Here is a 19623-nt window from a genome sequence, read left to right on the forward strand (position 1 = left end):
GTCGTTTCTGAAGGGGAGGCCCAATACAAGGAGCTGTACTTAAGACACCTACTGGCTAGCATGGGAACTTCCACACAACCCTTGCCCTGAGTGGGAAGGAAACTGACAGTTCACCATTCTGTGTCCAGGCACAGTGGCTGCTGTCAGTATCTCTACCGAGATCAAAGAGGAAGGCTTTTGATGTCAACCCCTTCCCAATGCCAGTTCCCTCAATTCGGCTGAAAGTGTCTGTCTGCGAGGTCCCTCTGCTTCCTAAACAGCTCCACCCCACAAGGCCACACCCAAATACAGCACAGTTTGTAGGCTGGCCTTCAGAAGGCACAGGAGAGCTGAGCAAATCCTGGTCAGTCCCTCAGCCACCATTAAGTTACAGTGGGCTGTGAAATAATTGGCTGCCTACTGTCAGTGGACAGGATTCCCAAACTAGCCCCATCTTGCCCAAACTTAATTAGGAATGGTTTTTCTCATGTCAAGAACCTGCTGTAGGTACTCCTGCCTGAGTGGGCTGCAGCCCATTGACTCTCGAAATGGAGCTTGAATTTGGCTATCAAAGCACGTTCAAATCAGGTTACAGCCTGATTTACTGTCGGGACTTCTGTTATATGTTGCCATCAATATTTCCTTCAACCCAATGCCTGGTAGCACCTGTGAAACTTTATGTAAAGCACTGCTCTATCTGAACACCAACAGTTATAACTCAGGAAAAGCAGTTGTGACCTGTCTGGGTGAGGATTCCGTTCTGTTTGGCATGGGAGTCCTGATAGCAGGAGAGGATTTTTAAAAAAATAAACTTTGGTTTTGGATATGAATGACGCAGGGAAGTTTGCTCTGAGAAGATAGTGTTGACATCTCACTCAATCACTGCAGTCCTTTTGTGGTGCTACCCAACGATCAGTTAGCCCAGGAATAACATTAGCAAATTTGCTGATGATACAATGCTGGGTGGCAGGGTGAAATGTGAGGAGGATGTTAGGAGATTACAGGGTGACCTGGACAAGTTAGGTGAGTGGTCAGATGCATGGCAGATGCAGTTTAATGTGGATAAATGTATGGTTATCCACTTTGGTGGCAAGAACAGGAAGGCAGATTACGACCTAAATGGAATCAATTTAGGTAAAGGGGCAGTGCAGAGAGATCTAGGTGTTCTTGTACACCAGTCAATGAAGGCAAGCATGCAGGTACAGCAAGTAGTGAAGAAGGCTAATAGCATGCTGGCCTTCATAACAAGAGGGATTGAGTATAGAAGCAAAGAGGTGCTTCTGCAGCTGTACAGGGCCCTGGTGAGACCACACCTGGAGTACTGTGTGCAGTTCTGGTCTCCAAATTTGAGGAAAGACATTCTGGCTATTGAGGGAGTGCAGCGTAGGTTCACGAGGTCAATTCCTGGAATGGCGGGATTACCTTACACTGAAAGACTGAAGCGACTGGGCTTGTATACCCTTGAGTTTAGAAGACTGAGAGGGGATCTGATTGAGACATATAAGATTATTAAAGGATTGGACACTCTGGCAGCAGGAAACATGTTTCCGCTGATGGGTGAGTGCCGAACCAGAGGACACAGCTTAAAAATACGGGGTAGACCATTTAGGACAGAGATGAGGAGAAACTTCTTCACCCAGAGAGTGGTGGCTGTGTGGAATGCTCTGACCCAGAGGGCAGTGGAGGCCCAGTCTCTGGATTCATTTAAGAAAGAGTTGGATAGAGCTCTCAAAGATAGTGGATTCAAGGGTTATGGAGATAAGGCAGGAAGAGGATACTGATTAGGAATGATCAGCCATGATCATATTGAATGGCGGTGCAGGCTCGAAGGGCAGAATGGCCTACTCCTGCACCTATTGTCTATTGAATTTCAGGGTACTGGCCTAGCAACAGTTAAGGATCAAAAATATATATGTTCAAACCAGGCTGGTGTGTGAGAGACTTGGAAGGGGAACATAACAAGGATGGTGTTCCAAGGACATTGCTGCCCTGTTTTGTCTTGATAGTAGACACACATGGCAAGTTGGGCCGAAGGGCCTGTTTCCATGCTGTAGATATCTATGACATTTCTTTGAAGAATGCATTGATTGCATTAGCATACACATTAAGAAAGTGCAAATGCCGTGTACTTTATTAAGCAAAAAAAATAGACTCTTCATGTTCAGTGAGATAAATAATTACAAATGGTGATGAAATTGTTGATCATGTCAATGGAAAACAAATAACCAGTCATTTCTGAGCCTCTGCAAGATTGCTGATTGATACATTGCTGTCTCCTTTTCAGAGTGGCTCAGGCATATGTGAATCAGCGGAAACTGGACAATGAAGTAAAAACGCTGCAGATCCAGGCCGCCCAGTTTGCCAAACAGACTCAACAGTGGCTTGGTATGGTGGATAACTTCAACCAGGCTCTCAAGGTAAACTGAACAGTGCAACGACCTAATCTACAGTAACGTAGCCCAGCATTTGTTAATGACCTTGATTGTGCTTTTGACATGGTTACAATCAAATTCACTTCAAATAGCTAGCTTGATTTATTTCCTGCAACAAGGGGGAAAACATGATTTTATCCCTTCAAAGCATTCAAAGTATTGGTCTTAACGTTTGAGCAATAGCTTCGCTGAAGCAGTTGGAGCGGCAGGGCCTGTGAAAGAAAGAATTTGCATCATGTCCTTAATGTCTCAGAGCACTTCACAGTCAGAGAGTTTCTTCCAAAATCATTGGGGGGGACTAAATGCAGACTGGTTGACCAACTTCACAGAACACCTCTGCTCAGTCCACCAGTGGGACCCCAGCCTTCCAGTCATTTGCCATTTTGATACACTACTCTGGTTACTTGCTCATGTTTCTGTCCTGGGCCTGCTGCAGTGGTCTAGTGAAGACCACCGCAAGCTGAGAAAATAACATCTTATTTTCCAACCTTCTGGACTCAACACTGAGCTCAACAGTATCACACAATGAACTCTATCTACGGTATATAACCCCTGTCCACCATGACTTAGCCCATTTTCTCAGTTTCAGTTTGAGCTGACCTTTTCTTCTGCGGTTCGCACCCACTCTGGATTTCTTTGTCACCTCTCAACAACCATTACCACTCGATCTTTTGTTCTGTGGCACCTTTTATTTCCTATCTCCCTTGTCCTCTTATCCTTTCCTGACCTTCCCTTTTGTTTTACTTGCCCTTTTCCCTTCTCTTTCATAAAAGTCATCACATTTCTCCCTCTCTCTTCCGTTCCAAAGAAGAGTCACGTTGGACTTGAAACATTAACTCTGCTTCTCTCTCCATACCGTTGAGTTTCTCCAGCACTTGTTAATGTCCAAAATGCTGTCAGTATTATTTTGTAGGTAAGTGGTAGCCAGGTTGCGCACAGCAAGATCCCATAAGCAGCAACGATATGCATGACCAGTGAATTGCTTTTGTTGGTGTTGATGAAAAGAGAAACGTTAGCTGAGGAATTCTGCCTGTCAATTAGTGCCATGAGTCTGTTCTCCCCCGAGCAAGTCGCTGTGACCCTGGTTTAATGTTTTAACCAAAAGGTGCCACCTCTAACCGTGCAGTGCTGTAGTGTCAGCCTAGAGGATGTGCTGAGGTCCTGAAGGGGGCCTGAATCCTGAGGCATTTTGACTTGGGATGAAAAAGCTATCCTCTGTGCATGCTTCTGCTTTGATCTAAAACCAATTATTTTTACTATCTTAGTGCTGCCCAAGCATGTACATGGTGTATAATATCTGTGCAACCCTGTAAATCCTGTGAGCACGCTGTACCCTGACTGAACCTGATGGGTGAAATGTGCTGCTTATAATTTTCAGTCTCTTTGAGAGGGATTGGTTGGGGGGAATCGGTTTAATTTACACATTTGCCTTCTGATTGTGGGAACAGGGAATTAAATGTATCTGATTTCTGGCATATTGCCATACGCACTTCAACTATCGTCACTTCGGAAATGTTAAACCTTTGAAATAATGAGCTGCTACATCTTCCCAGCAGTAATCAGAGAGACTGTACAGTCTGGACAGCATAATCACTTAATTATCCCAGGTTAATGACTATCTCCACTGATGTCCCAGGTCAGGGAATTGAAGCTCCATCATTAGATAGACAGTAGTCAGTTACTCAGAGTGTATTGTCTGTGGTGGCATATTCACTGAATTTTTTTTTAATTCCTTGCCACTCAGTCATTGTTTCACTGGATGCTTGTAGTATCTATCGGGTAAATCTATTTTCTTGATGCTACCCACACTCCTGGTTTCTCTTTAAGGGGCAACCTTTTCACACAGAGGGTGGTGTGTGTAAGGAATGAGCTGCCAGAGGAAGTGGTGGAGGCTGGTACAATGACAACATTTAAAAGGCACCTGGATGGGGACATGAATAGGAAGGGTTGAGAGGGATATGGGCCAAGTGCTGGCAGATGGGACTCGATTAATTTAGGATATCTAGTCGGCATGGAAGAGTTGGACCGAGGGGTCTATTTCCGTGTTGTACATCTCTATGACGATGACTTCAGATAGGCTTCTGCAAATTGACACAATCAAAGCACGGTTGAACATCTCAAATGACAGACTCGTCTTGTGCATGGTTTTTGCTTGGGGAGGAAGACCGCCATCTTTTTAGTTTAATGTCATGTGCGAATTCATCTGATGACGTGTTTCAACATCACCCTGTACCACCCTCTAGTGCATTTTGTCCACTTCGGAACTCATTCATTACACCCCCTTGGAACGACCAGAGTATGCTGTTTGCCTTCGATTGAGAGCCCACACCTGTGGCTGTGAAGCTGCTTAATCTCTTAAGAGACCTAGTTAACTATTGATGCTCTAATTATTTTCAACTCTCCAGCTGCTACTCAAGCGGCCTTTACCTTTTGCGTTGAGAATTTGAAGCTGCCTGTCTCTTGTAGCGATTGCATTCAGGAGAGCTGCTACTTTTGTGGAAAATGTGGCTCATTTTGGGGGTTTAGATATTTACTTTGATAACTTCCTTTTTCCAACCTGCTGTTCTAACTCTGGCGATGAAGTAACTACAAGATTTCCACTCTGCCAATCACAGCGACTTTAATAAATAAGATTATTCAGGGCAATGTGGCTTCAATAACTTATCAGCCACCAGACTAATGCATATCTGTGAACAGGCTTGGAAGTCATTGTTTAATGTTAATGGAGGTTCTTGCAGATTGTAAACTGTTCTCTATATTATTTGTTAATCATTTCCTTAAGAAAATAACACGAGGGCACATGAAAATATATGACTTCGTTTATCATTTTAGGAAAACACTGGAAGGTAGCAATGTTGATAGATAACTGTATTTCTGCGTTACGTTGAACTGCTAAAGATTCCTGGTATTATGAAGTTGGAAAACTGTTGCAGTGTTTGTTTTCTTTGTATTTTCTAACAGTCATTACTTCAAAACTTACCAGGCCCCTCCCTCACGATTATTTTGCAATTTGCTGTTTTCCCCAATTTGTAAAGACTCAAAGGACTTTGCATTTTCAGCTTTCCAAGTGTAATCTTTGTTATAAGGTTTAGAAACCTTTATTTGAGGCTTTCCCTAACAGCTCATAAGAATATAAGAAACCGGAACAGGATTAAGAACATGAAACTGTAGAAATGGGAGCAGGAGTTGGCCATATAGCCCGTCAAACCTGTTCTGCCACTCAATCCAGTCAAGGCTGATCTGATTTTGGCCTCAGCTGGACTTTTCTGTTTGTCCTTGTGACTCCCTTATACAGCAAGCTTTGTTTTAACTGGCACTTTGTGAACCAGCACTCTGGATAAACTGGCAAAAAGTGTATACCTCCAAGTATTGCAAAGTCTACTGTATTATTCTCTCCAGTTATTACAGTTTTTACATTTATTAACCTCAGTGTAAATATACTTGTTCAATCGAATGGCCACAAGAAATATCAACAGTTGAGATTCAATTTCACGTCAGTTTCTCCTTCAATACCTCCATGTGGTCAGTTAAGGGTGCAAGTGAGAAGGCTCTCTGCCAGTAAGTTTTATTGAAAGCAAAGTTGCATTATTATTTAAGTGATTTATGCTGTGAACAAAGTATAAACATTAATATGTATATCCCCTGCGTTACGTTTCTATTACTTAATGTGTATTTTTACATTGATAACTATAGAATCATAGGATCCCTGCAGTGTGGAAACAGGCCATTTGGCCCAACAAGTCCACACCGACCCTCTGAAGAGTGACCCACCCAGACCTAATCCCCTACCCTATCCCTGTAACTCTGCATTTCCCATGGCTCATTCACGTTAACCTATACATCTTTGGATTTTGGGAGGGAACCAGAGCACCCAGAGGAAACTCACGCAAACGTGGGGAGAATGTGCAAACTCCCCACAAACAGTCGCCCGAGGCTGGAATTGAAACCAAGTACCTAGTGTTGTGCGGCAGCAGGCTAACCACTGAGTCACTGTGCCACCCTATTATGTAGGAGCTCTAGATTAACTGAAATAATTTAGATGTGGCCCAGAGATTCTCCTGGACTTGCCGAGAATTCCTGTTTCTCCTGAAGGTCTCCCAATAAACCTTGTAAATTGGGAATCCTTCTTTCAAAAGCCCTTAAGTACCTTATCGAAGGATACAGCATCAGCAAGGTGGATGGCTTCTAAGAGACAGCCCTTGGCTCTTGCATTAAAAACAACCCTCCCAAGGCAGTGATCCCAGGGCACTCCATCTGCTTCTTCCATGGGTCCCACAATGATCTCTGGTGAAAGCGTCACTGTATATACAGCAACAGCCATGCTCTTAGTGACTGCCAACAACAGAGAGCTGTTGGCCTCTGCCTGGTAACTCTCAGCGGGCAGGATTTCTGTTGCTGGGGTCCTAAACCCTGGGAAAAGCCTGATGCTGACCAGTTAATTACTGGAGAGGAACTTAATTCAGTTGAACCTCCCTCACCGAAGCAATGTGTGTTTCTCACCTGTTCTCCAAAAGCAAATCTTAGCAGGACTTATACACTTAATGGTGAGGTCCTGGGGAGTGTTGCTGAACAAAGAGACCTTGGAGTGCAGTTTCATAACTCCTTGAAAGTGGAGTCGCAGGTAGATAGGACAGTGAAGAAGGCGTTTGGTATGCTTTCCTTTATTGGTCAGAGTATTGAGTACAAGAGTTGGGAGGTCATGTTGTGGCTGTACAGGACATTGGTTAGGCCACTGTTGGAATATTGCATGCAATTCTGGTCTCCTTCCTATCGGAAAGATGTTGTGAAACTTGAAAGGGTTCAGAAAAGATTTTCAAGGATGTTGCCAGGGTTGGCGGGTTTGAGCTATCGGGAGAGGCTGAATAGGCTGGGGCTGTTTTCCCTGGAGCATCGGAGGCTGAGGGGTGACCTTATAGAGGTTTATAAAATTATGAGGGGCATGGATAGGATCAATAGACAAAGCCTTTTCCCTGGGGTGGGGGAGTCCAGAACTAGAGGGCATAGGTTTAGGGTGAGAGGGGAAAGATATAAAAGAGACCTAAGGGGCAACTTTTTCACGCAGAGGGTGGAATGAGCTGCCAGAGGAATTGGTGTAGGCTGGTACAATTATAACATTTAAGAGGCATCTGGATTGCTATGTGAATAGGAAGGGTTTGGAGGGATATGGGCCGGGTGCTGGCAGGTGGGACTAGATTGGGTTAGGATATCTGGTCGGCATGGACGGGTTGGACCGAAGGGTCTGTTTCCATGCTGTACATCTCTATGACTCTGACTATGGGGCCCACATCAGGAACGTTAAATTTAGACCTAAATCTATGTAGCGGCTATTAGATTCTCCCCATTTACTTGTATGTGTGCCATCAATTCATCCAGCTTGTGATGAATATTGTGTCCATTCATGTAAAGAGCTTTTTGTTTTGGCCTTTACCATGTTTCTCTCCTCTAACCCTATCTGTAGGTCCTGGGGCTCCTCATCCACACTCCATTATTCAGTCTAGCCTCTCGCACTAGCCCCATATCACTCGATTCCCTTAGTACGCAAAAATCTATTGATCTCTGCCTTTTGAATAAACTCCTCAACAAAGCAGCCACAGTGCTCCTGGGTCGAGAATTCTGAAGATTCACACCCTTTTGTGGAAAGAAATATATCCACTTCTCAGATCGAAATGGCCAGAGCCTTATTCTGAGACTGTAAACCCTAGCTGTAGGCTGTCCAGCCAGGAAACATCCTCCTAGCCACTGCCCTCACCTGGGGATGTGTTAGATTAAAGATCTAAAGGTCCCTGGTTCAATCCCAGGTTTTGGCAATGAGTTCATTCCATTTGGCTGGAGCCCATTCCTGCTCCTGCTCCCTGTCTCATGATGGCCCAGAGGAAGCCAGAGCCAAGGGAGCAGCTCAGCCCCTTCCTGTGCCTTGCTCACCCTCCACCAACAGCCATTGCCCCCACCCACTGTAGTTCTGGCAGCTGGGTTGGATAGCACAGATGGTGAGCACGGCTGTGGGAGCGGCAGTGGGCTCAGCAGTCAGCCACGTGATGGGGAGTGTCCTGGCAGGTGCCCTCAGTGGAGGGAGCAGCTGTGTGCTGGCCAAAGCTGATGTTACCTACCAGGAGCGTCCACTGGCAGTGCCTGCAGCCACAGCAGAACATGCCAGGCCAGTTGAAAATGAGGCAGTTCCTGGAGGCTGCCTAGAAGCAGCACGATCTGCGATGGGTTCCATGAGGTGCTAAAGCAATGCAAATTATCATCTGGTCTGTCTTGAAGATCGGAAACCTGGGGAGAAATCCCAGGAATATAATGATCCTGTCTATCAAGCCCTTCTGATGATTTCTTTTTTGTATTATGTACAGTCACTGAATGTGAATAAAATGTTCTCCAAAATTGGAGGTAAAATATCAAATGTGGGGCATTGTGTAGCCCTGAGCAGTGGAGGTAAAAAAGCTCTGGCATGTTGGGATGAGCCCCATGGTAAGACAGTCTATTGGCTCACACACAAAGAATAGCCATACGTTCAGAGTCAAGGGTTGTACATTTAAGACAGAGATATGAGACATTTCTCATCTCTGCGGATAATGGATCTATGGAATTCTTCACTGCAGCTGAGGCTGAGAGATTTTTAATCAGTAAGGGAAGTGGAAATGTGGAAATGGCAGGAAAATGGAGTTGGAAGATTATCAGATCAGACGTAATCTCATTGAACGGTGGAGCAGACTCAATGGGCTGAATTCTGGATTAGTGGTGCTGGAAGAGCACAGCAATTCAGGCAGCATCCGAGGAGCTTCGAAATCGACATTTCGGGCAAAAGCCCTTCAGGCCCTTCATGATTCCTGATGAAGGGCTTTTGTCCGTAATGTCGATTTCGAAGCTCCTCGGATGCTGCCTGAATTGCTGTGCTCTTCCAGCACCACTGATCCAGAATCTGGTTTCCAGCATCTGCAGTCATTGTTTTTACCTCAATGGGCTGAATGGCCTCCAACATCAATTGGTGTCTAAGAATGTGTGCAACACTCTGGGAGGATCGATGACCCTACGTCACGGGGCTCGGTACACTTGAACAAAACATCAGCATGGGTAAGTCATTGTGTCAAAGGGGAAGGGCAGAAAAATAGATGGAGAAACGATCAAGCCTGTTTGGTTAGCAACACTGGATTAATGCTGCACTGAGCACCATCTGCTGGCTTGGAGAGAAAAATCAAATCAATCTGAGCATGACCCTGGCAAATCCAGTTTTAACTTGATTCACCAGGCCAGAAGAATTGCCGTTCTCATGGAAAGGTGCGTTCAGAAAGGCAGCTGTTACTTTAGTCACAGTCTAATGTGGAAGGGTGATGCTGATGCAGTCGCATGTTTTGACTTGATGTATACCTGTGTTTCATGCTCCATAGCTCTGCTGCTGGCTGCAAATTCTCAATTCTGTTTCTCCAGCTGGTTTGCAAAGAAAAAAACAAAACCTTGCACGCCCAGGAAATGCAAGAATAAATTGCTAAAACTCAGCCTGTCACCCCTTTCCTGAAGCTGTAATCCAGTCCTTCCACAAGCAATAGGACACAGACCAGCACAGGAAGAGGCCCTTCAGCCCCACCATATCTGCGCTAAACATGATGCCATTCTAAATCACTTCCATCTGCCTACACGTCGTCCGCACCCCTCTATTATCTGCCTGTTCGTGTGTCTGTCTAAATCTGCAATATGATTTATTCCCAAATGATGTTACTGGGGGTATCTTTACAACTGGGCCTTAAAGCCTCAGTGCATGAAAATAGGGAAGTTGCAACTTAACGTAGGACATTCATGATCAAAAATATTTAGCTGTCGATTTTAATTAACCTTTGAAAAGCAGTTACTGTTAAATATGTCAACATGGCACAAATCTGCACACAGCATGGTCCTGCAAAGAGATAAGTAACCAGTTAATCGACTTTTGGTGGTGTTGATGAGGGACAAGTGTTAGCCAGGAAACTGCATGAACTCCCCACTGCTCCTCCATTAGTACACTGACATCTTTTTAAAGACCAATTTGGTTTCCGTTTAACATCCCATCTGAAAAATGACACCTCCAACAGTGCAGCACTCACTCAGTCCAACAAAGTGTCAGCCTAGATCAGCATTTCCCGAACTGTTTTCTAATACGACCCCATTTTAACACTTGATGGTGAATGCAACCCCAGATGCCAATGAAAGCAATAAAGTAGATAACATTCAGTATGTAATTAATGACGACATGTGTAAGTATGAAAGCCTATGACAGAAATCCTGGGCACTTGATTACTGTGTTGCTGCTTGTTGCTAAATCTGCATCCACTTTCATGGCTAATGCTCCGGAAAATGTACTTAAATAGGAGCATTGCGAGGATAACTCTCTCAGCCGAGAGAGAGACTGGTTCTGTGGGTCCTCTGGGATTATGGCACTTTCCTTCTTGAGTTACTTCATAGCACAGCTGGTCAGAGATGTCAAAACTCAGTGCTGGGAGTTCATTTTATGATTGGTTAATTCTCATTTCTAGAACAATACAAGCTGGGGGCAGGGGGCGGAAGCAGGAGATGAATGTGATTTTATTTCTCTCAATGCCATCTACTAACTTGTTTTAGCAACACTGGCCAAGGTTCTGTGCTCAAGTCCTAGACATGGGTTTGAATCCACTGCTATCTGAATTTTAACTGGAGGTTGGTTACGGTGTGTTGGAGGTAGTGAAGACCCCAGAGGAGATTCAGCAGAAGATCGAGGAAATTTTGACCCCAGCTCTCATTTACAGAATGCAAGATGATGTGAATTTTGACAGGGGAGATGGGGAGGGGTTGTCTCCCCTTGTGGGAGAGTCTAGGACCAGAGGGCATCATCTCAGAGTAAGGGCTCGTGCATTTGAGACAGATGATTAGACTCGATGGCTTGAGTGACCTACTTCTACCCCTACAGTGTGACAGACCCAGCTGGGTGCCCAAATGAATAGTTACTAAAATTGGTCTTGGACTGGGGATTTGGAAGTCACTGTCAGTACTGGGAGAGAAAGGCCTGATGTAAGATTGGGAAGACCCAAGAATTCCTTGCTGGGTTTGGAGTGGGAAGACATTCTGCTCCTCCTGGCCTGCAAGGATTTTTCCAGAGCTTAACCTTTGCCTTTTCCAGCCACTCTGTGGTTCTGCTGTTGGGATTGGCCTTTTGAGGACCTCCCAAATCCAGATGTCAAACTGGCATTCCAATGCTGATGTCATGAAGGCCGCAGTTTTCCAATGTAAGGGAGGTTCCCACGTTTGGAAGACCCCGACCCCCCCCCCCCTTTGCTTACTTTAAATCAAGCATGGCATTTTTTGGCGGGGGAGGGGCCTCTGATCCTGATTGAATCATGTTCCACAGGTTAGACGGAGGACTCTTGCTTCTGATGCATTCTCAGACTTTCTGAAATAAAATAGTCAGAATGATGGAAATTGTAAATAAGGGAACCGCTTAAAAGGCCTAACAGCATCTGTGAAGAGAAAAACTTAAGTTAACACTTCAGGCCTGTGGCAAACATTTTCATGAAAGAGGGGTCTTTCATGAATGTTGCTTCTCCCTCCACAGATGCTGTTTGACCTGCTGAGTATCACAGCATTTTCTATTTTAATGTCAGACTTTGAAATCTGCACCCACCCCCCCCGGTCATCTGGTCTAAGCCCAATATTGAAAAGGCAGAAAGCCTTCCCCTATATCATCCAACCACCCATTCTGTGGGAGAGCCTGGATGGCAATGTTTGTCAGCTATGTAGTTGTGCGGCAGGTCACCATGAGGCACAGTCATGTCCATGTACACAAGCTCGCACAAACATTGTCCTTCCGTTGCACCAATAAAGAGAGTATGAAATATTATATTCACGAATAAGGTGAGCTGCAAATTTTAAAAAAGGTTTCTCATACTGGCTAACAGCTTCACAGCTGCATAATGTGATGACCAGATAAAAATAGTGCAAAATCTGACACGCCCTATCCAATGGAGTTTTCATTGCTTTCTGTTGAAATTTCTTCAGTTTGCATTGAAACACACCCCTCCACAATATAAATGGAATTCAAGGAACCAGATCACCAGTTTCCTGTTATTGTCAAGTTCAACTGTAATGCCTTAAAATGACTGACTGTTACCCATCTTGCCTTTAATATTTTGTACTGCCTCTATGGGAGTGAGCCAGTTAACATGGATAGAGATGTGGCATGTCATGTCAAGCAGCAAGGTGTAGTGCAAGTGACTGCTGGGATGCAGATGCACGCCTCACTCGGTCCAGTTTGCATAATCCTAATCTTATTATCTACTGAATCCATTCCAGGCATTCCCACATAAGAGGGCAGAAAATCACGCGGCGGTGCTCACTCTCCTAAACAGGCAGATCACCAACCCGTCTGTTTTAAAAACAGAAAGGTGCTGTAAATCAGAAACATAAGGTTCGATCCCAACCTCGGGCGACTGTCTGTGTGGAGTTTGCACATTCTCCCCGCGTCTGTGTGGGTTTCCTCCGGGTGCTTCGGTTTCCTCCCACAGTCCAAAGATGTGCAGGTCAGGTAGATTGGCCATGCTAAATTGCCCGTCGTGTTAGGTGCATTAGTCAGAGGGAAATGGGGCTGGGTGGGTTACTCTTTGGCGGGTCGGTGTGGACTTATTGGGCTGAAGGGCCTGTTTCCATATTGTAGGGAATCTAATCTAATCTAAACAGAAGTTGCTGATAAAGCTCAGCAGGTCTGGCAACATCTGTGGAGTTACCGATTTGCATCCGGTGAGCCCTACTCAGAACTCATCTGCTGAGCCTTTCCAACCCGTCTGCTTGGTCTGCCACAGGGGGTGAGCGGTGGAAATCACATAACTCAATGAGAACAATCTCCCCTGCACCATGAACCATTTGCAGTTGATGTACAGTTTTGAGCTGTTCACTCAGAAGGTGCAGTGTAAATTCACAAGCATGTTGTCTGATTTAAGCAGGTGTAAATACAAAGGAAGACATGAGGAAGTGGGTCAACACTCAATATCTGAGGAGATTGCTGGGTGATTTGGTGTGTGATGGGATAGCACAGGCTGGCCCAAGTATGTACTTTGACATGGTTTTGGCGTGGAAGCAGACCATTTGGCCCATCAAGTCAATACTGGTCCTTAGAGCATCCCACCCAGACCCACCCCATCCCTGAATTTCCCATGGCCAATCCACCTGACCGGCATCTCTCTGGGGCAATTTCCCACGACCAATTCACCCTAACCTGCACATCTCTGGACTGTGGGAGGAAGCCTGAGCCCCCAGAGGAAACCCATCCAGACTCTGGAAGAGTGTACAAACTCCACACAGACAGATAGTCTCCCGAGGCTGGAATCAAACCCGGGTCCCGGGCATGGTGAGGCAGCAGTGCTAACCACTGAACTGTAGTGCTGCCCGAGTTCTGGTTGGAAAAGCCCGAAATGTGTTTTTTTTTCCCAAATGCCTGGAGTTTTAGTTCCAGGGCACGTTTCAGTTCTTTTCCTAGGCTCCCTAGCCGGACTTCAGGCTGATTGATAGGTTTGGCAGCCTCTCTTGTTAGAGAGTGCAGTCCAGAAACCAGTTTCCTGATGGTGCCGGGCGAGTTTTCAGGGTTGAGCTGAAGGGAGGGGTGGATGGTGATCACAGACATGGCGAAGAGTGACTGGGCGATCTCTGATTGCAGGAAGAAATCATGGGGTTAAGAATTAGTTTGTTGGGTCAGTGGAAATGCTGTGGTACCTCCTGGCCCACAAGCACTCCCATTATGGATGCCCTTCTCACCTTCCTTTAGGAGCCAGGTTTCCGAAGGCTGATTGTAGTTCAAATGGATGTATGCAGCCTTCTGAAAAGTGACTGACCAACTTCCTGAGCGCTGTATGCTCATTGTATTTCCCTCCCAGCCAATTCTGCCCGACAATAAAACCAGAAGTGGGATAGGAATCTGTCAGAGGTTGGCATTACATTAGATATTTTACTATTTGTGCTTACCTATTTTGGAGGGTTAACCCAACCCCACCACCCAGTTGTTTCCAGTAGGTTCAGGGCCAGGACTCAGGAAACACAAGATTAAATGTCAGCTATTTAGGATGAAGAGCAAGCAGAGCCATATTACACAGAAAGGTTGTGAAACTGTGGAATGCAAGACTGGAGTTCGTGATTCAGAGCAGGGTCAGAAGACCATGCGAACGTTTTCAGGAGAAGTTGGCCAATGTCTGAAAGAGCCCAATCCTACCTGGTCTCAGATGCAAGAGTAGACTCTGCCCTGGTGAGTACTTGGATGGGAGACTGTCTGGAAATACCTAGTGCAGTAGGCTTTAGGGCTCTTCTGGCATAGTGGTAGTGTGACTACCTCTGGGTCAGAAGGTTCAGATTCAAGTCCCACCTGGTCCAAAGGTGTGTCATAACCTGTCTAAACGTGTTCATTTTCTTTTCAAAGCTTGAAGAATAGGTTGGAGAGGTAGTTGAAAGAAAACAGAATAGAGGGAAATGGGAGCAGGGTAGGATCATGGGACTAGGGTAGCCCAGTGGTTAGCACTGCTGCCTCACAGTGCTAGGTACCTGGGTTCGATTCCAGCCTCTGGTGACTGTCTGTATGGAGTTGCATGTTCTCCCTGTGTCTGCATGGGGATTCCTCCCACAATCCAAAAGAGGTGCAGGTTAGGTGGATTGGCCATGCTAAATTGCCCCATTGTGTGCAGGTTGCCTGGGTTACCGACGGTAAATGTGGGGTTACGGGGATAGAGTGGGATGCCCTTTTGAGTGGTGATGCAGACTCAATGGGCTGAATGGCCTCAACTGAATGGCACTGTTGGGATTTTGTGACTTACTGATGGAGGGGTGGATCAATACCAACATGAAGTGCTTGGATCAGACAGCTGTTTTGTTTTTCCAGTTATTGTAGAGGAAGTTCCCTGCTGGCCGAGTGAACAGATGTCCTACCTGCCAGGCAAAATGGTATCTCCCAGGTTTGATTTCCTGGCATTCATTGTTGATGCTCCAATCAGCTGGAGAGCAAGCAAGCTGTCTGGGTCCCTCCTCTTGTTCAGTATCAAATAACCATTGCTGGGAAGTTTGAATGTAAGGACAGGATTACAGTTGGTATGATGCCTCCTATTAGCACATATCTTATCATATAATCTTTGCCTCTGAGTCAGAAGGTTGTGAATACAAGACCCCTCCAGGGTCTTGAGCACATGCAATAGCGCTGATTAATACATGACAGTGGTATGAAGGGATAGTTGCACTGTCAAAGGCTCTGGCTTTTGTGTGAGATGTTAAACCAAGAGTAGATACAAAAGATCTCATGCCGATTTCTTGAAGAAGAGCTGTCCTGGCTCTCATTTTATCCTTCAGTCAACATCACCGAAACAGATATACTGTTGGAACTCACTGTGAACTGCATTTGCTGCCAAAGTCATTCATTGAACACTTAAGTATTTTGAGACATCCTGAAAATCTGAAAGGTGTTGCAAGTTCATTCCATTTTTTTTACTGGAAGACTGGCATCTGAGGGCAGTGCCTAAAAACTGGCAGTGCCCCCATGGGTCATTTTAGAGGGCCAGAGAGGATAGCTATATCGATAAGCAGCAAGCGGGTGTTGTTCTTGCCTTGCTGACTCTGTTTGTTTTCTCTGCAGGAAATTGGTGACGTCGAGAATTGGGCAAGAAGCATTGAGATGGACATGAGAACGATTGCCACTGCCCTAGAATATGTCTATAAAGGACAGCTGCAGCCTGCAACATGAAGCCTCGAATGTGAAACTGAAAAACGGGCATTTTGAGAGGAAGAGAAGCGTCTTCACAATTTAAAGCTGACATTCTTAAACAATCTGTAAAGCAGGGCCTTCCAACAGGATGGTTGCACTAATCCTGCAGTGCCCTTCTCGTTGGGGACTCTTCTCCACCCACTGCACTGACTGTTAATTACAATATCCAAAGCTTGAACACAGTTATCCAAGACTTTATGCGTTTACTTGTTTTCCCAGAGTGCAACTATCTAGGAACGATTATGTATAAATGCCAAAAGTCTGGAATAAAATATATACAAGCCATTTCATTTTCCACTGCTAAAATAATTTGTTTGAGTCTTTGGTTGTTATTGGCAAATTTTCTTTTAAAAGGACACCAGAGAGAATTCTTGGTAGAAATACTCAGTGGACTACTGCCCGGTTGAAACCAAACTAATTACATTATGATCAGATTTCCCCACAAGCTCTGTCCTCTGTGCCAAACAGTTCACATCGCACGTTGCTGTATTTGGTCCCCTTGTATTTATTTGTCCAGCCCGAGGACATTGTTACGTTTCCTTCCTGCAGTCTATTGTCTGCGATGATGTCAATTGCCAGACGACAGCTATCACTTCTCCGTCTTGGAGTGCACTGTCACTCGAGTGACCTCCCTTGCCAGACTTTACACAGCAGCTGCTGCTTGCCTCTTCCTGCAGTGCATTCTTGATGGATGGCCTCATTTGCCAGTTTGTTCTTTTTATCTGTTGCTTTTCCTTTCTGCAGTTTGTCAAGCAGTTAACTTGATTTCCCAGCCTCTTGTCTGGGAAAGCGACTTCTTTCGGTTCTTATTAAGGTAGATCTCACTTGCTCACTTGTGTTCAGTTGCTGACATTCCAGAGAACGTGGGATCCGTAAAATAGATGTTTTTATTTTTTTGTCTAAATGAGCCGATCTTTTGTGTCAACGTACAATATTGCCCCACCCAAAAGCGTCTTCACATACTGATGTATATAAATTAACAACTAAAAGTTATTCTTGGTGCATATTTAACCATGTAAGATGATAAGTAACACAGATGCAAATAAATTCGCTGTTTACTGATTGCATTGCTATGTTTGCATTTGCTCCTGTGCCCCTGGTGTATATGTAGTGTAGTTGGGATGGTCTTTTGATCGCACAATGCAGTATATCTATGTTGTCCTTTTGCCTTTTTGGCCTAAGTCCAGCCAGAGTGAAAAATCATCTCTGCCTCCTGCAGTTAAAAAAACTGATTTAAGGTCATCTCAAGCCCATTCTTTCCAAGTATCCAAGTGAGATTGAGTAGACTGGGGTTATATTCATAGAGTCCAACCCGTCCATGCCGACCAGATATCCCAACCCAATTTAGTCCCACCTGCCAGCACTTGTCCCATATCCCTCCAAACCCTTCTTATTCATTTACCCATCCAGATGCCTTTTAAATGCTGTAATTGTACCAGCCTCCACCACATCTCATGGCAGCTCATTCCATACATGTACCACCCTCTGTGTGAAAAAGTTGCCCCTTAGGTCTCTTTTATATCTTTCCCCTCTCACCCTAAACCTTTGCCCTCTACTTCTGGACCCCCCAACCCCTGGGAAAATCTAGAAGAATGAGGGGGGCTCTTATAGAAACATATCCATTCCCTTCATCATTTTATAAGATCGAAGCAGGGAGGTTGTTTCCACGGGCGGGTGAAACTAGAACGAGGGGGTATAGCCTCAAAATAAGGGGGAACAGGTTTAGGACTGAGTTAGGGAGGAGCTTCTTCACCCAAAGGGTTGTGAATCCATGGAATTCCCTGCCCGGTGAAGCAGTTGAGGCTACCTCACTGAATGGTTTTAAGGCAAAGCTAGATTTGTGAAGAGTAAAGGAATTAAGGGTTATGGTGAGCGGGCGGGTAAGTGGAGCTGAGTCCACGATAAAATCAGCCATGATCTGAGTGAATGGTGGAGAGGGCCGAAGGAGCCAGATGGCCTACTCCTGCTCCTAGTTCTTACATTCTTATCAGGTCATTATGAAGACTGCACTGGCAACCTGGAAAAAGGAGTTCCGTTGGTGATCCTTAGAATGGGAAATGTTAGTTTTCACCAAGTTCTGGTTCTCTAGTATAATGGGAGTCGATGACAGTACCAACGTCATGTGCCTTAAAACTAAATGCTTGTACTGTTTGGATTTCATTTGTCGCTTTTACTTTTTGGCTTTAAATATAGTTTGGGTAGAGCAACTTTCCCCACAAATATTTGTGGTGTCTCAACTTTAATGAGAGACACTTGATTTGGATTTGTCCCCCCCCCCCCCCCCCCCCCCCCCAGTAGGCTCAGGCATGCTTGGCTCTGTATCCATGCAGGCCTTCATAAAACAGAACCTGCTGTCAGGTTTTTCTTGTGAAGGGACCAGAGGCAGATCCAAAGAAGCTCCAGCACAGAACCAGGGACATCCTTCCCACCTAGTCCATGTTGCAGCTGGCTGGCAATATCACTGGTGACGTCTACCCTTAATCCCACGTCACTTTTTGAAATGTTTATCCAGCCCCCGTTTTTAAACGATAGCGTTTCTGCTTCAGTAGCAACTTTTGGTAAAGCATTCTATGTTTTAATCATCTGTGTAGGGAAAAAATTCCTTTGCGTTTTCCCCCTTCATTGCTCTTCTGATAATCCTCCATCTGTTAATAATTTGGCAAACTACTGGAGACGATTTTTCATTTAACCTCTCAAAACATTTCATAATTTTCAAAGCAAATTTCCCCGCCCCCTTCACTTTTTCTGTTCAATTGGGAAAAGCTCTGATTTTTTTGAGACTATTATTTATCATTAGAGCCTTTGTAGTGCTGTTCTGGTAAACCTTTGCTGTACCTGTCCTCTGCTTTTAGTAGCTGCGATATAATGGAGTGTCTATAACTACATGCAGTTGCCCGATAATGCCTAACCAGCATTTTGTATTAATTGATCATCAACTCCTTGCTTACTGGTCAATGACGGCATATATAAAAACTCAGAAACCAATTCTCCCTTTTCCAGTCCTGAAGAAAGGTCTTTTAAGACATAAGAAACAGTAGTTGGAGTTGGCCATTCAGCCCCTCTAATTGCCTCCATTCTAGAAGATCGTAGCTGATCTACTGTAGGCCTCAACTCCTTTCTCATAGAATCCCTACAGTGACAGGCCATTTGACCCATACCAGCCCTCCAAAGAGCGTTCCATGGAGACCCACCCCATCCCTGTAACCCTTCATTTCCCATGGTTAATCCACCTCGCCTGCACATCCCTGAACACTGTGGCGATTCAGCATGGCCAATCCACCCTAACCTGCACATCTTTGGACTGTGGGAGGAAACCCACAGGAAAAATGTGCATACTCCACATGGACAGACAGTCACCTGAGGGTGGAATCGAACCTGACTCCCTGATGCTGTGAGGCAGCTGAGATAACCACTGAGCTACTGTGTTGTTCATCATATCTCTCAACTCCCTGATATTTTAGAAATACCCCTCCTCTTTAA

General features: G+C 45.1%; 1 protein-coding gene and 1 pseudogene across 1 annotated transcript in view; both read left to right on the top strand.

The window, feature by feature from the left end:
• Positions 1–16428, top strand: part of bloc1s1 (biogenesis of lysosomal organelles complex 1 subunit 1) — a 98749-nt gene extending 82321 nt beyond the window's left edge. The window contains exons 3-4 of the mRNA XM_043681790.2: positions 2264–2396; positions 16015–16428. Coding sequence (XP_043537725.2) covers positions 2264–2396; positions 16015–16122 — 241 coding nt within the window. The 3' untranslated portion in view covers positions 16123–16428. The remainder of the gene's footprint in view (positions 1–2263; positions 2397–16014) is intronic.
• Positions 4475–8673, top strand: LOC148134692 (uncharacterized; annotated as a pseudogene).
• Positions 16429–19623: the final 3195 nt, after the last annotated feature.

Source organism: Chiloscyllium plagiosum, unplaced genomic scaffold (assembly GCF_037043375.1).
Source record: "Chiloscyllium plagiosum isolate Xiang-an unplaced genomic scaffold, Cpla_swu_hap1 HiC_scaffold_53X, whole genome shotgun sequence".
NCBI classification, from domain to species: Eukaryota; Metazoa; Chordata; class Chondrichthyes; order Orectolobiformes; family Hemiscylliidae; genus Chiloscyllium; species Chiloscyllium plagiosum.